Source organism: Marmota flaviventris, chromosome 17, assembly GCF_047511675.1.
Source record: "Marmota flaviventris isolate mMarFla1 chromosome 17, mMarFla1.hap1, whole genome shotgun sequence".
Taxonomy (NCBI): Eukaryota; Metazoa; Chordata; class Mammalia; order Rodentia; family Sciuridae; genus Marmota; species Marmota flaviventris.
In genome coordinates this window covers 74025226-74039088 of record NC_092514.1, presented here as the reverse complement: position 1 = coordinate 74039088, position 13863 = coordinate 74025226, and the positions used below count along the sequence as shown (strand labels likewise).

At 58.5% G+C, this 13863-nt stretch overlaps 1 protein-coding gene and 1 long non-coding RNA gene across 3 annotated transcripts in view; one reads left to right on the top strand and one right to left on the bottom strand.

Annotated features, from left to right (window-relative positions):
* Septin9 (septin 9) overlaps positions 1–13863 on the bottom strand; it is a 141515-nt gene that overhangs the window by 114697 nt on the left and 12955 nt on the right. Inside the window, exon 2 of the mRNA XM_027923933.2 lies at positions 9379–9435. Within this exon, the coding sequence (XP_027779734.1) occupies positions 9379–9435 (57 nt within the window). The remainder of the gene's footprint in view (positions 1–9378; positions 9436–13863) is intronic.
* LOC114082852 (uncharacterized) lies at positions 148–5839 on the top strand. Of its 2 annotated transcripts, XR_003581047.3 has the most exons (5): positions 148–505; positions 1729–1818; positions 2246–2409; positions 3162–3306; positions 3637–5839. It is a non-coding gene; the product is annotated as an uncharacterized lncRNA (long non-coding RNA). The 2 variants fall into 2 exon arrangements; XR_003581045.3 differs by lacking the exon at positions 3637–5839 and having other exon boundaries at positions 3162–3437.

The following is a 13863-nucleotide window of genomic DNA, read 5'->3' as shown; positions in this document are numbered from 1 at the left end:
CCCTGGGAGGGAGCAAGTCCTCTTGTTGCTCATTTCCCCAGACTCCTCGGCTCCCAGGGGGTGGGCAGCTCCCTGCCTTTTCCCACTGGAGTTCCAGGGGCTGCTCACCTGGAACCTCGGGGTCCCCACCAGCACCTGGTCAGTGTCTTGGGGGCGGGGTGGAGGAATTGGGCAGAGCAGGTAAGTCCCCGGTGGGGTAGAGTCATCCCCACCGCAAGGGTCCCTGCAAAACTGAGGCAGAGATAGGTTTTGCTTTCTCATTTCTGTTTAAAGGAAATGGATATTTGTGTCAGTGTTAAACTGAGGCTACTTCCCTAAAAGCTCCAGATTTTTAGCTTCTCTTGACAAAGTGAGGGGATGTGGTCAGACAGGGGCACTTCCTTCCTGGCCTGAAGACTGCAGTCCTCCCTTGGCATCTGCTCCAGTCCCCAAGGTCTCTTACACATTCTCACTAGGTGCCTGCCCCCCAGAGGCCTCCAAATTTACAATCCCTGCCTCAGCACAGGTGAGTTATGCGTGGCCAGGTAAGGCTCCGGTATCGGTATTGTTTTCAGCTGGACGACAGAGCCAAAGGCCCTGATGTGTCACTGACACTTTGCCACCTGACCCCCTCCCTGCCTGGGACAGGACCCCCCAATGCACTGGCCTACAGCAAGGGCATTTCTTGCAGGATTCGGGGGTGGGGGTATAACCTCCAGCCTCCTGGGAGACACGGAATAGCAACTGCCCCCTCCCAAGGAGCTTGAAGGGCAGCCCCACAGGACAGTCTGCACACAGAGAAGGTGGGGACAGTGTCTTGGTCACGGCAATGGGCTGAATAAGGGCCCTAGATCCTAGAACCCGCAACTGTGACCAATTTGGAAAAGGGTCTCTGTAGGTGTGACTAAGTGAAGGATGGGGACATGACCCTGGATCACCCAGGTGGACCCTAAAGGCCATCACGCGTGCCCATGTAAGAGGGAGCTGTAGCTGCACGGAGCAGGACAGGGAACGTGGAGAGAGAGGGTGAGACTCCGCCTGAAGGCTGGGAGAGCCTGAGCCACCGGAGGCTGGGAGAGGCCCCGGGGCCTCCCCTGGCCTCTGGAGGGAGCCCAGGTTTGCAGACAACTCGATTCAGACCAGCGAAGCTCAGGTCAGAGGCGGTGCCTCCAGAGCCCTGGGAGGGCACGGCCGCAGAGTTTTAGCCCTCCCAGTTTGGGGGAGCTCGCTACAGCAGCCATGGAACCCCCAGCCAGCACCCCAGAAGGATCGAGAGGCACGTTCGCTGTAGCTGTTTTCTGTTACTCAACCTCTAAAACACTGTCACCCGCCAGGGACCATCGCTGACAGAGCAGTGAGAATCGCGGGGGCCTGGGGGTGAGCTGTGTACTCCTCTGACTCTGAAAAAATTTCTGCTTTTTTCTCCGATTACAACTGTAATGTCTGTTCGTTGTATTAAGTTTAGAAACCACAGAAAAAGTACAAAGAAGCCCTGTTAATCCCACACCAGCCTCTCCAGCACCGTGTCCCTCCTGCAGGCAAGCCAGGAAGGCCCGGGAGGCCACCGGCCTGGCCAGCTGGCGGAAACGGGGGGAGTGGCCACGGCCAGGGCTGTGCCCGCTCTGGGTTCACTGCTGTGGTCTGTGCAGGGCCCAGCTCAGCCTTGACCCTCAGTTCTCCATGGCATAGTTGAGCTCAAGGTCTGTTTCTCCTCTGTGCCTAAAAATGCATGCATTCTGGCCCAAGCAGGGGACGACGTGAAACCAAAAGCCCGGCGGCGCCCATTGGCTCCAAGGAGGCCTGAGTTAGTCACGAGCCAGCTCTGAGCAGGGTGCGGAGGTAAGGCCAGGCTGCAAGGAGAAACGAGGCTCCCGCCCACTGCCTGTGGTGTCCAGGGCTCAGGTGGGCAGCCCAAGTCCCAGGAGTGGGTCCCACGTGGTCCTCCCTCGGCGGGACAGTGAGGAGGTTTCTGGGGCTGTGTAACCCCTTACCCCCCGTCTCACACTCCCCGGGCAATGACAGCGTATTAGGCACAGTGAGGCGTCCAGGACAGCTCAGTTTCCCAAGTGGACCTGGCTTGGCGCTCCGGGGAGGCAGGGCCCTGGGGCCATAGCTCTGGGAACTCGCTGTGCCAGCCACAAGCCCCAGCTCCCACCCCCTGGCCTGCCCATAGTCAGGGTGCTGTCACCAACAGCCCCTTCCAGAAGATTCTCAAGCAGCACCTCAGTCCTCACCTCACATCAGGACACCCCTGGTGGCTTTGCAGGGTCACTGTCACAGTTCTCAGACCCTCCTAACTGCAGAGTGGAGCTCGCCGGCACAGAGCCCACTTGGAGAAGCAGCCAGGGGCCCGAGGAGGGTAAAGAGGGACGGTGAGGACCACTTCGCCTCTTAGACATGGCCGGGCCCCAGGGCAGCCAGAACCCGCAGGTAAGAACGAGGGCCCCACTCACTCTGCTTGGACCCTGCTCAGGGTGAGCAACAGAATTAAGGCCAGCGGCCGCCCCTCACTCCAGCAGGGCCTGGGGACCAGCTGCTCTGTCAAGGCTCCTCAGATGCTCCCTCTGTTAGGGAATCATCCATGGTTGTCCCTCCCTCCTGTCCTGCCCCCAAATGCAGCTGGACCCTCAGGGACAGTGCTCCACGGGAGCCTTCTCGGTTTGACTGTCTTCCTTAGTGGAAATTCATGCCCCAGCCTGCAAGGATGCGCAGATTGAGCCCATGCTCCCCGTGGGGCAAAAGGAAAAGGGACGGTCACTTCTCTGTCCCCACCCACCTCTCACACATCCGGCCCAGCAGTGGGTTCAGTTCTCTCGCCCCAAGCACAACTCTCGAGCACCACAGCCTCACCTTAGTCCCCTCCAGAAAGCACATGGCATGACCCGCTCCCGCTGAGAGGGGACAGAAACTGTGAGGTGTCCCCAGGGTGGCCTGAGCTGTCAACAGCATCCAGGAGGCCCTGGGGCTGGCCCAGCTATCTGGGAAAGCAAGCAACCTCCACGTGACTCTGACGTGGGCAGCAGCGGCCCCGACATCAAGCTGGCAGGGTGGTGCCACCTTGCTCCTGGTGCACACCTGGGGAGGGTCCTGCAGGAGTGGGGAGAGGATCTGCTGAAAGCACACTTTCTAATGCTCTGGGCTCAGATTTTCTGCCACCTGCCATGCCCCCCTCCCTAATGCAGGGACTTGGGAACCTTCCCGGTGAGTGCCAGCTACAGGGACATGCAGGCTCACTTTAAACAGTGACTTCTCCGAGCCAGGTGCTGCAGCCCATGCCTGGAATCTTGCTGACTTGGGAAGCTGAGGCAGGAGGACCGCAGATTTGAGGTGAGCCTCTGCAACTTAGGAGACGCTCTCTCAAAATAGAGTAAAATAAAAAGGGCTGAGGTGGCCGTTCAGCAGTGAAGTACCCTGGGTTTAATGCCTAACACCAAAAATAAATAAATAAAATAAACGGCTCTTCTGTTCATTTCCTGCTTTTTCCCAAACTCGCCCACTTAAGTTTGCCACCCCTCTGAATTAAAAATAAAGGAGCTGGGTCCCATGGCCCCGGGGTGCTGACCCGGCCACAGTTGCTGCTGCCGTAGCCACCAAGCAGCCTCCAGTGCAGCCTTGACCCAGCCTCGGGGGCTGCATCTTCTCTGCACTTTTTATTAGACCTCAAGATTCGTCTGTTCCTGAATAAATAAAAGCCAGCTCCTCTCTGCTCCTGGGGCGGCTGCAGGGTTCACTGGTGTCGATGGCATGGGCCAGCCGGCGGCTTTGGGAGCCCCTCCAGGTCAGCGTGGAAGGGGACCAAGGGGATGGGAGAGGCAGCCCAGCCGGGGCGGATTCCACCGCTAACGGCCTCACGCTCAGCCATCCATCCAGCGCTGCAGGCTGACCAGAGCCAGAGCTGGCGCTTCACTCCTACAGGGGCCTCGGCTGGTGTCTGCCCAGAGCAGGAGAGACGGGGAGGCCAGGGGAGGCCAGGGGAGGCCAGGGGAGCCGGGGTCCCTCTTAGAGTGAGACAGGAGCTGGCGCTTCCACTTCCCACCGGGAGCCAAACTGCCTGCTCCGTAGGTGCCCAAGGACTGAAAGCCAGCGCGTTATGATCCCAACCAGCACCTGCCCACAGAGCTCTCGGCAAGGGTGTCAGTGCTCCATATCCACAGACCAGGAGCCACCAGCGGCCAGTGCGCCCTGGCAGTGGGCAGGGCTCTGCACTCACGGTGGTAACTTAAATTTAAGCCCAGCGCTGCCTGACCACTCCTACTGTCTTCCTCGCCCTCCCTGGAGACAGTGGATCACCGTGACCTTCCTCCCCAGAAGGCAGGCAAAGGGAAGAGCTACTTCTTAGCCAAAGCTCAAGAAGGCCGATACTTCTATTTTAAATTGACTTTTTTATTCTTTTTAGGTGCATATGACAGCAGAGTGTATGTTGACATAAACACCTGGAGTGTGACCTCTAACTAGCATCCCGTCCTCGTGGTGTGCCCGATGTGGGGTTTCCCGGGTGTGGAGTCAGCCAACTTTTTGTCTCCCCAGCCTTCTCTTATCAGGATCAGCTGGACAATGCCCACTGTCTGCTCTGCAAAAAACCCCCTGTGGTCCAGAGGGGACAGATGAACCAAGGCAACCAGCTAACGGGAACATCACAACTGGAGCATCGTTATCCTTCAGCCCAGCAGGGACCACAGGGAGGGGAGGGCTCTTTCCCAGAGGGAATGCCTGCTGAGGTGACATGGAGCAGGGACAGAAACACCGATAGAGAGGTAGTCAGGGCCAGGCAGGGAGCAGTTCGAGCCTGGTGCTCGGGGCTTACAGTGGACACACGGGGGTGGGGGGGACCCAGGACTCTGTAAGTAACAGGACTGTGGCCAGGGTTAGGTGGTGGGAAAGGGTTAGGTGGTGGGAGCCTGGCATGGGAGAGGGACGGTAAGTGTCCCCTGGCTGTGTATAGGGAGGGGCTTGTGGCAGGGAGATGGGGTGGGGATGAGGACATCTACGGAGAGACCACAGAGGCTGGACCAGGACATGACCAAGACCCTGAGCAGCCTGCCAGGGGTTACTGAGGAGAGGGGGATTGGCCTGGGGGTGCTGAGGAGGCAGAGGTCAAGGTCGACACTTGAGTACCTAGGGGGTGGCAAGGCTGGTGCTTTAGAGAAGAGAAGGCGGTGCAGGCATCCATGGAGGGAGAGGAGGGAAGGAGGGAGGTGTACCCTGGGGAGCCCAGAGGCAAGGTCCCCAGCAGCAAAGCTTCCACCAGCCTGTCCCGCAGCTGCTCCTCCACAAGGCGGGCATTTGCCCTCGTGGCCGGGCACGGCAGCTAGCCACCCAACACACAGGCCCAGAGCAGCCCCTCTGTACTAAGGCACATGGCACGGTGCCCTGAGACAGCTGGCGCTGGCTTGGCAGGCCCGCCTCATGGCCCTACTGTCTGCTGGAGTGGTGGCAATTAAACTGCTAGTTGCAGCCAAGTGTCACGGGTGTTAGGCCAACAGCTCCCTGGGTGGGGCCTGGCCAGGCCTGCAGCAAGGCCTTCTTCCTCTAAGAGGGGTGGGAAGGTGGGTGGGGGAGCTCCTCCTGCCTCCGCGTCCCTCCTGGCTCAGACGCCCAAGGCAGAGTATTTCAGGGCAGTCCTTTGGTGGCAAGGGCCACTTACCTACAACAGCCTGGCAGGGGGTGTGTACCAGGGTCCTGTGGCTGCCTAACCAAGCACCACAAACTGGGGGCTAATTGTTCTGGAGGCCAGAAGTGCCAATCCAAGGTGTGGCAGGGCCAGGCTCCTGGGAAGGCTCTGCGGTGGGGGCGGGGAGGTCTTCCTGCCTGAGGCTGCGTACTCCCACCTCTCCTGGCTCCCACGCGCTTCTCCTCTGCTTTCTTAATTTTTTTTTTTTTTTTTATTGTTGGCTGTTCAAAACATTACATAGTTCTTGATATATCATCTTTCACAATTTGATTCAAGTGGGTTATGAGCTCCCATTTTTACCCCATATACAGATTGCAGAATCACATCAGTTACACATCCATTGATTTACATATTGCCATACTAGTGTCTGTTGTATTCTGCTGCCTTTCCTAGCCAATCCTCTGCTTTCTTATGAGGACCCTGCCACTGGAATCCGGCCACCCCTAACCCAGGTGACCTGTCTTAAGTTCTTTCCACCTGAAAAGGTCTGTTTCCAGTCAAGTCACATTCTGGACCTGACCTTTGGGCAGTGACATCACTCAGTGCAATACTGCGGGCCGATGGTGGGGCTGGGCAGGAGGCCAAAGAGCCCAGAGGTGGGGGAGAGAGGAATGAGCAGACCAGATGCAGAGCAGAAGGCTCCAGGGTCCCGGCTGGAGGTAGGAAGTTCAGACACAGCCCCGGAACTGCGCACCGTGGGAACTGGGCCAAAGGTCGCCCGAGAGGCTGCTGCCGAGGGCATAGGAAGGGGTAGCGGGGTAGCAGGGTAGCGTGGGAGCAGGCCCAGGGCTCGGGAGGGAGCTTTGGCAACATGTAGGAGGGCCGGGATGGGCATCCGGTAGCCCAGCCGAGCCACCTGCACATCCACGTGTGTGAGAAGGCTCCTGGCCATTTCCGCAGCAGGCCCCCCCCCCCCCCGCCAGGGAAGCCCACCAACAAACCCAGGGCAGGAACCACCTCCCCCTGCAGAGGAATGCGGTTTGCTGTCAAAATAAACGAAGCAGAGAAACCCAGCTCCTCACAGCAGAATCTCAAAGTCCCTAGTGTGCAGACAAGCAGAGAGCAGAGGACAGCAATTATGCAATGCCGAAGGTATACAAAGGAAACACAGGTCGTTCAGACAAAGAACCACAGGCACGGGCAGGCCTGACAAAGACCAGCCAGTTCAGGAGAGTGTCATTGAGGGAGCAAGCGGGGGCAGAGGGCCCCTGGGGCTTTGACCTTAACTGTCCTGTCTCATTGCTTAAATGGGAAGGTGGGTACCTGGTGTTCTGCTCTAGTATTCTTTATACTTTTTTATTTTATATTTTGGTACTGGGCATTGAACCCAGAAGCACTCTACCACGAGCTGCATCCCCAGCCCTTTTTAATTTGGGGGACAGGGTCTTGGTAAGTTGCTGAGGCTGGCCTGGAATTTGCGATCTTCCTGCCTCAGCCTCCCAAGTCTCTGGTATTACAGGCGTGCCCCATTGCTCCTGGCTCATCCTTTACGTTTAAGAAATACATCTAATAAATCTATTTCAGAAAACAAAAAACAAGCACAGAAAGTGAGTGAACTTGTGGGTGTCCTCTGAACTGAGGAACCAGCCTGCACTAGAAATGGCCAAACAGGCCTCAAGACGAACGTGGAGGGGAGGTATGAGACGGAGCCCACTACCCTTCTGGGAAAGGGACAGGGTGGAGTCCTCAGTGTCACAGGGTGTGTGACAGAGGCTGGGAAGAGTGGAGGGGTGAATGGGAGCCCCACATGGACAGCTAGGACAGGGAGTTTGGGTCCAGGAAGGACGCCCTGCCTGGACCCCTGTCATGGCCACAGTGTTGGAGTTGGGAGCCAAGAAAGGGTGGCTCCCTCCGGCCGGAGCCCACAGAGGCGGACCGCGTGTGTCAGCAGGCGGCCGTAGGGAACCTAGATCACCGGCTTGCAGCTTGGGGCTTCGGCAAATTATGCCTTAGGCTTCCAAGGCGGCCGAGACGGTGCTGCCAAGTGCTGACGGCACAGAACCGCCCGGTCTGAGCACAGAGAAGCAGCACCCAGACAGAGGCTTTGTCCACGCAGTCCGAGGTGCCAGCTCCGCAAAGTGCCCCTAGCCCACCCCCACCGAGGCTGACCAGCAAGAAGGAGGGAGATGGAGGGGAAGACCAGTCACAAAGCCAAGGGGCCCCAGAGAAAAGGCCCCAGACTACCAAGTGGTTGGTGGACCAGCTTGTCTGGGGGTGGGGGGGAGTGCCGCTTAACCACAATCCTGAGTCATCCAGCAGCCCAGGGGACTCCAGCCAGGGCGTCACCTCCTCTACCCCCACCCCCATCTCACCCCGAATTGCAAGGGCCTCACACACACTGCACATCCACAGTCACCCAGGCCACCCATGCCACCCCTGTTACCGTGGCCACTCCCTGCAGAGAGCCGCCCACAGCCACTCGCAGGCCTGGGGTGGGTAGCACCAGAGCACTGGAGGAGGGACCCGGGAGAGGTCTGTGTTGGCCCTGGAATTGGTGCAGGAGGATGCAGGGTACAGAATTCTGGGACCCCAGGCAGCCAACATGGTCTAGGGCTGTCCATGTCCACAGCCGCTAGCCGCATGCCAATACTAACTGGAAACTAATAGAAAATTAACTAATTAATTCTAAGCAAATGGATGAATAAACTTACAAATGTCTATTTGAAGTGCGCGATAGACGCGTGTGGTTAGTACTCTCCTGGACAGAGCTGAATGAATGGAATGTTCCACTGGACAGAGCTGGCCTCAAAGGGACTGTGGGCTCTGAGGGGCTCGCAGCTCCTCCCCCTGGGGCCGGGGCACAGCTGGGAAGGGCCAGAGTGAGTCCGTCTGGCCCGGGTCTACGGCAGGCCTGATTCATGGATGACTTACCCGAGGGGATTCCCAGGCCCTTCTGTGACTCCGATTCCTCCTGCAGAACAGCTGCTCATGAGGGTGCAGCCCTTGCCTGCTCTGTCTCCATATGTCCCTCTGTCCAGCCTGGGTCTGGCACTTAGTCCCCAACACACATGCAGATGAGGGCAACATCGCGGGGCTTCCCCAAGAGCGGATCATCTCTGAGTCCCTTTCATCTCTGTGTCCCAACATCTCTTCTGAACAGAGGCCACCAGAATGAGGACACATGCCCCAGTTTGGCCTCTGGAAGGAAGAGCCAAGGTGGGCTCTGGGAACAGAAGCTGGGATGGCCACACAGCCCTCAGCCCCTGCCCGGGCTGGCCCCGTGGTGGGACAAGCCTCTGCAAGCCTGGGAGAGGCGATCCCTGCCCAGAGCTCAGCCTGGGGAGCATCTGTTTCCCTCCCCACTGGTCATCAGGAGAAAAGCTGGCCACAATAGGTCACCACAGGAGCCCCTGACTTAATCCTGGATCATGCAGACTGGACTTGCTCCAGGCTGCAAGGCTGCAGGGGGCTGGCACCGTGGTCTAGGATCAGCCCTGAGCAGCCCGCACCAAAGCCACCCCTTCCACAGCTTGCCACCCTCCACGCCTGTAACAGAGGCCACCCTGCAGCGACCACCTCTGGCTCTCTGCTCCGGCCTGCTCACAGGGCTTCTCCCGTGCCTGGGGGTGGCTACCTGTGGAGCTAGACGGCCCCTGCCCCCACATGGACACAGCCAGGATCCACCTTATGTGCAGCACCTAAGACCACATCCCCCAGGGCTGCACCCACCCAGGAAGGCCAGGTGGAGACCAGGTCCCACACGGGCCAAGGCCCAACAAACCACTTACCTGGACCGGTTGGGTCACCTAGCCTCCGGAGACGGCCGCTGGAGGTCCGAGTGACTCCTAAAGACAGAGAAGGACAAGGATCACACGAGGCCATGGCTCTCCCTCCTGCCGGGTGGTGACACAGGTGTGTCTTCATTTTTCCACCTGCCAGGGACTCCAGAAGCAGGTAACCCCAGACGAGCAGCCACCTGTACCTGGGAGTGACGGCGGCCACCCACCTGGGTGCTGGCACTGGGCCAAACCCTTACCATCCCATCTTGCAGATAAGGAGCTGAGTCTCAGCTGGGTTGGTGACTTGCCCAAGGCCACAGAGCACAGAGGAGCTGAGCCCACTGTGAATCCAAGTCCATCAGACTCCAAAGTCTGGTCCTGGCCCAAGCATCCTCCTGGGCAGGGTGGCAGCAGGTGTCCACTGAAGTCAGCCAGGCTCAGGCCAGCACCCCTAGAGCCACGTCTGCTTGTTTTATGCACAAAGGTCTCCCTGCTCCAGGGTCTCCATCACGGGCCTAGTCCTGTCCCAGCCCACGTGGATCCCAGGGCTGGGGACTGCTGGACTGGATGTGGGGAAGCTGGGGACCGAGTTTTCTCTCCCACCCCAGATCCACACAGCCTCGTGCAGCACGCGCTGCCTCCACCCATCAGCCCCTTGGCCCAGGGCTGGCTGCTGGAGAGGCTTATGGAGGGCAAGTCCTAACTTGAGGAGATTTGCAAGGTGCTAAGCTGAGCAAACCCCAAAACTGCCAGGTGGAACAGGTTCAAGAATATGGCCACCAACCCATGGCTGCCAGGTTGCAGCATCTGGGGCAACGCCATGCTGCCCCTCCTCCAGAGAGCCGCAGGGATACTCCAGGCTAGCCCAGCAGAGGACCTCCCCACCCCCACAACAGACGAGGGCCCAGGCTAGACCCAGACAACTGCCTGCGGCCTCCACCATCTGACACCGCCTAGCTGCTGGTCAGAGGGGATGGCTTCCCCTTGGGATCCCAGAGACTCTGGCAGACCCATCCACCCATCTAGCGGTTCACCCCTCCACCACCCCCAGCCCACCCCTAGGCCATGCCCAGGCAGAAGTGGGGTGTGGCCAGCCGTGTTTCTGAAGGTTCTGGGCAGTTCCCCCCAATCGCCAGGGAAGCCTCAACGAGGTGGCCAGGGCAAGCTGGGCCTCCGAGGAGAGGCTTCCACCGGCCCAGGCTCTGGCAACAGGCCGAAATCAGGTTCGCACCCCTGGCACTCAATTCACCAACCCCAGAAGGCGGTGCTACCACCCCCATTTCCCAGCAGAGGGAGGGAAATGGGGCTCCTAGCTGAGCAAGTCACCCAGGGTCAGCAGCAGCTGGATTCTCCTGCAGGCCTCTTCTGTGTCACATGGAGGGACGCCAGCCCCCTCGGCACCCACCAACCGATGAGATCTCTGCTCCGGGCGGAGCTCTGAGGACCCTGCAGGAGGCCCAAGGATGCCGGGGCAGCCCACTGGACGGGCGGACACAGGCTGCCCATGGCTTCAGGCTCCTGGAACCGACAGCCCCGTAAGGCCAGGAGGGGGTGCGGGGAGGGGAGAGGCAGGTCCTGCTCCCAGGCTGCCAAGGGCAGAGTAGGGAGTCTGGGCTCAACTCACAGCCACGGAAGGCTGTGGCCCTCCCACAGACACACTGTATGTCACATGATCGTCACAGCCTTCTGTTCCACAGCCTCGGTGAACTACTGGGAGGCTCAGCAGTCCAGAACAGAGTGGCCCTAGTGAATGGCAGTTATGTCCCTACGTCTAGCAGGCCCCGGACATGGGAACTTCGGACATGGGAACCTCAGACATGGGAACCTCGGGTGAGGAAGGGCCAAACATTCCTGTGGACTGAGTCGCTTCTGGTTGAGCTGTCTCTGCAGGGGATGCCAGGGACAGAGGCGGCCCTGTCCTCCCCCCTGGGAGGGTGCTGGGTGGGGCCACTGGACGCCCACCCCCACCCCCTGCCCTCTGGCTTCCAGTCCAAAGTAAAGCTGAAGGGGACCCATGCAGGTCAGGCAACCCCAGGCCTCTGAGCCCTTCTCCCCAAACTGGGGGCGGGGGCAGAGCTGGGGAGAGGAAGAAGACGGCACTCAGGCTCCCAGGGCGGGGCGTGGGGGTGTGGTGGTGGGGGGTCCTATTTTATTACACTGTTTATTTTTCCAATTTTCCAAAATGGAAGTCTGGTGCCAGGCAGCCCCTGGCAGAAAGAATGCAAAGTGTGCCCCCATCATAAGAAGGGGAGCAGTGCAGACCACCCCAGCAAGTTCCCAGGCTCAGGCCCCCCCCCCCCACTGCATCGCGGGAGAGACCTGGGCCCAGGAGCACTCCAGCGCGGCCCTCCGACCTCATCCCTCAGGCCGGCATCCAGTGCTTCCTGCCACCGCGTCCCAGTTGAGCACTGAGCTATTTTTATGTGATTTTAAAATAAAACATATCGGGGAGGAGAGGAAACCATGTGCTGCTCTGGTGTCAGAGTCGGCCCAGACCAAAGGCTCCGGCGGCTCCGAGGCCCAGGCGGCAGGAGGCCTGCAGTCCAGGGCCAGGTTCAAATCCAGACCTCCCTGGCTGGCTTCCTGGTCAGCCCAATGGGGACAGAGATGGTGTCTCCTCATGGGTCATTAAGATTAAGTGAAACAGGCCAAGAGAAAGGACTTTGGATGTTCCCACCATAAAAAAAAAAAAAATAAGGACCTATGTTTGAGGAGATAGGAGTGTTTGCCCTGACTTGAACGTTGCCCAATGTATGGAAATATCCCGTGGTGCCCCATAAATCACGTGGTGCCCCATAATCATGCACAATTTTGGGCTGGGGATAGCTCAGTGGTAGAGTGTGTTAAGCATGTGCAAGGCTCTGGGTTGGACCCTCTGTACCACAAAGAAAGAAAAAACAATTTTGATATATTTGTTAAAAAATTTTTCTCTGCTACAAGAAAGATTAAATGGTACACATTGTGAGTACTGAGCACGGCAACTGGCACAGAATAAACGCTAGCAAATGATGTTATTATTATTGTGTTAATTATTATGATAATTATATTGTATAATATGGATGTTACAATACACCAGCCCGGACCCAGGGACCTATAATTAGGAGTCAGCAAAACTTGGCTGCTCTGTGCTAAGGCATTTTAATAAAATGTGAGTTACAACCAAGGTCCCTCCTGCCATGGCCAAGACACTGCTCTCCCAAGCAAGGGACGGACATCTACCGACTCCCTCCCAATTCAGCGGGTCGGAGCCCTCCTGGCCCCACCAGGGCAGGTGCATTAGGGGGAGATGGTCAGGATGGAAGGAGCTCTCCCCTGGAACCTCCCTCCGGGCTGCGGCTCACCCAGCCCAGGACAAAGGCCGGTTCATAAAAGTTCACGGATCCCAGGTCAGGGACCAACATCAGTGAAATTTACTATCAAGGCCACAGGATGAAAACAGATGACAGGGGACAGAGACAGAAGGAGGCGTAACTGGGGATGGTCACTGGCTGGCACCCGAAACAGAAAGAAAACACGACACTGGAAAACAGGAAGAAAGAGCCATATTCAAGGAGATAGTTCCCTGTCCTCAAAAGGACCAGGTGGCCCTGGGCAGAGGAGGAGCCCCAGGCTGCCTGGGAAGTGTGTCCCCCACTGAACCAGCAACGCGGGCCCGGTGCGCCTGGCTGCACCCTCGCCCTCTGCCACCAAGTGCGGTCTCCACTGGGCCCAGCAGCCTTGCCCAGACAGGCGCTGGCCTGGGAACCCGATGCCCATCCGAGCGCAGTGCTGGGGATGGAACCCAGGGCCTGGCTGTCCCACGGAGCCTCATCCCCAGCCCCGACCCGTGCTAATGATTTGGGAGCCTAAAAAAGACAAAGATAGAATTGGTGCGAGGAACTTTGACTTTTTTCTTTCAAACACATGTTTATGACAGAAGCTGATAAATTACAGAGCTGAAACGGTTAAACAGGACGGAGAGGCGACAGTGAGCCTGGTCATTTCTTCGGTGATCACCACGCCCATCTCCCCAGGAAGGCAGCCCAGGTCCAGTGGCCCATCTGAGATCGGGAACTAGTGCCTGCAACCCCGCTGGGGCCTCGCGCAGCTCAGATGTCTGTCACCACCCAGGGGAGGTGACGCCCCTCCACCCAGCTCTGCTCTGTGCTGACCACCCAGGGGCCTGGACAGGCCTCCTCTCTAGAGACGAACATCGAGTTCTGATTTTTTTTCTTAAAACTCATGGGAACCTCTCAGGAAAGGGTGGGTGGCCCCCAGTGACCCTTGGCCAAGGCAGCTTTGCCTGCCACTTCCCCCTTGGGGCCCGGATCGGGTGCTCAAGAAGCAGGCTCTCCTCCCCCTCCTCCTGGGCTCACAGAAGCTCTGCGGGGCTGGATCTAAGTCAAGTGCCGCAGGTGGGAGTCAAGAGTCAGATTCCAGCCTTATCTCCAGAACAGGGCACTCAGGGCTTATCTGCAGAGGAGGCTGAGATGTGCAGATAGCGGTTCCCCTTCC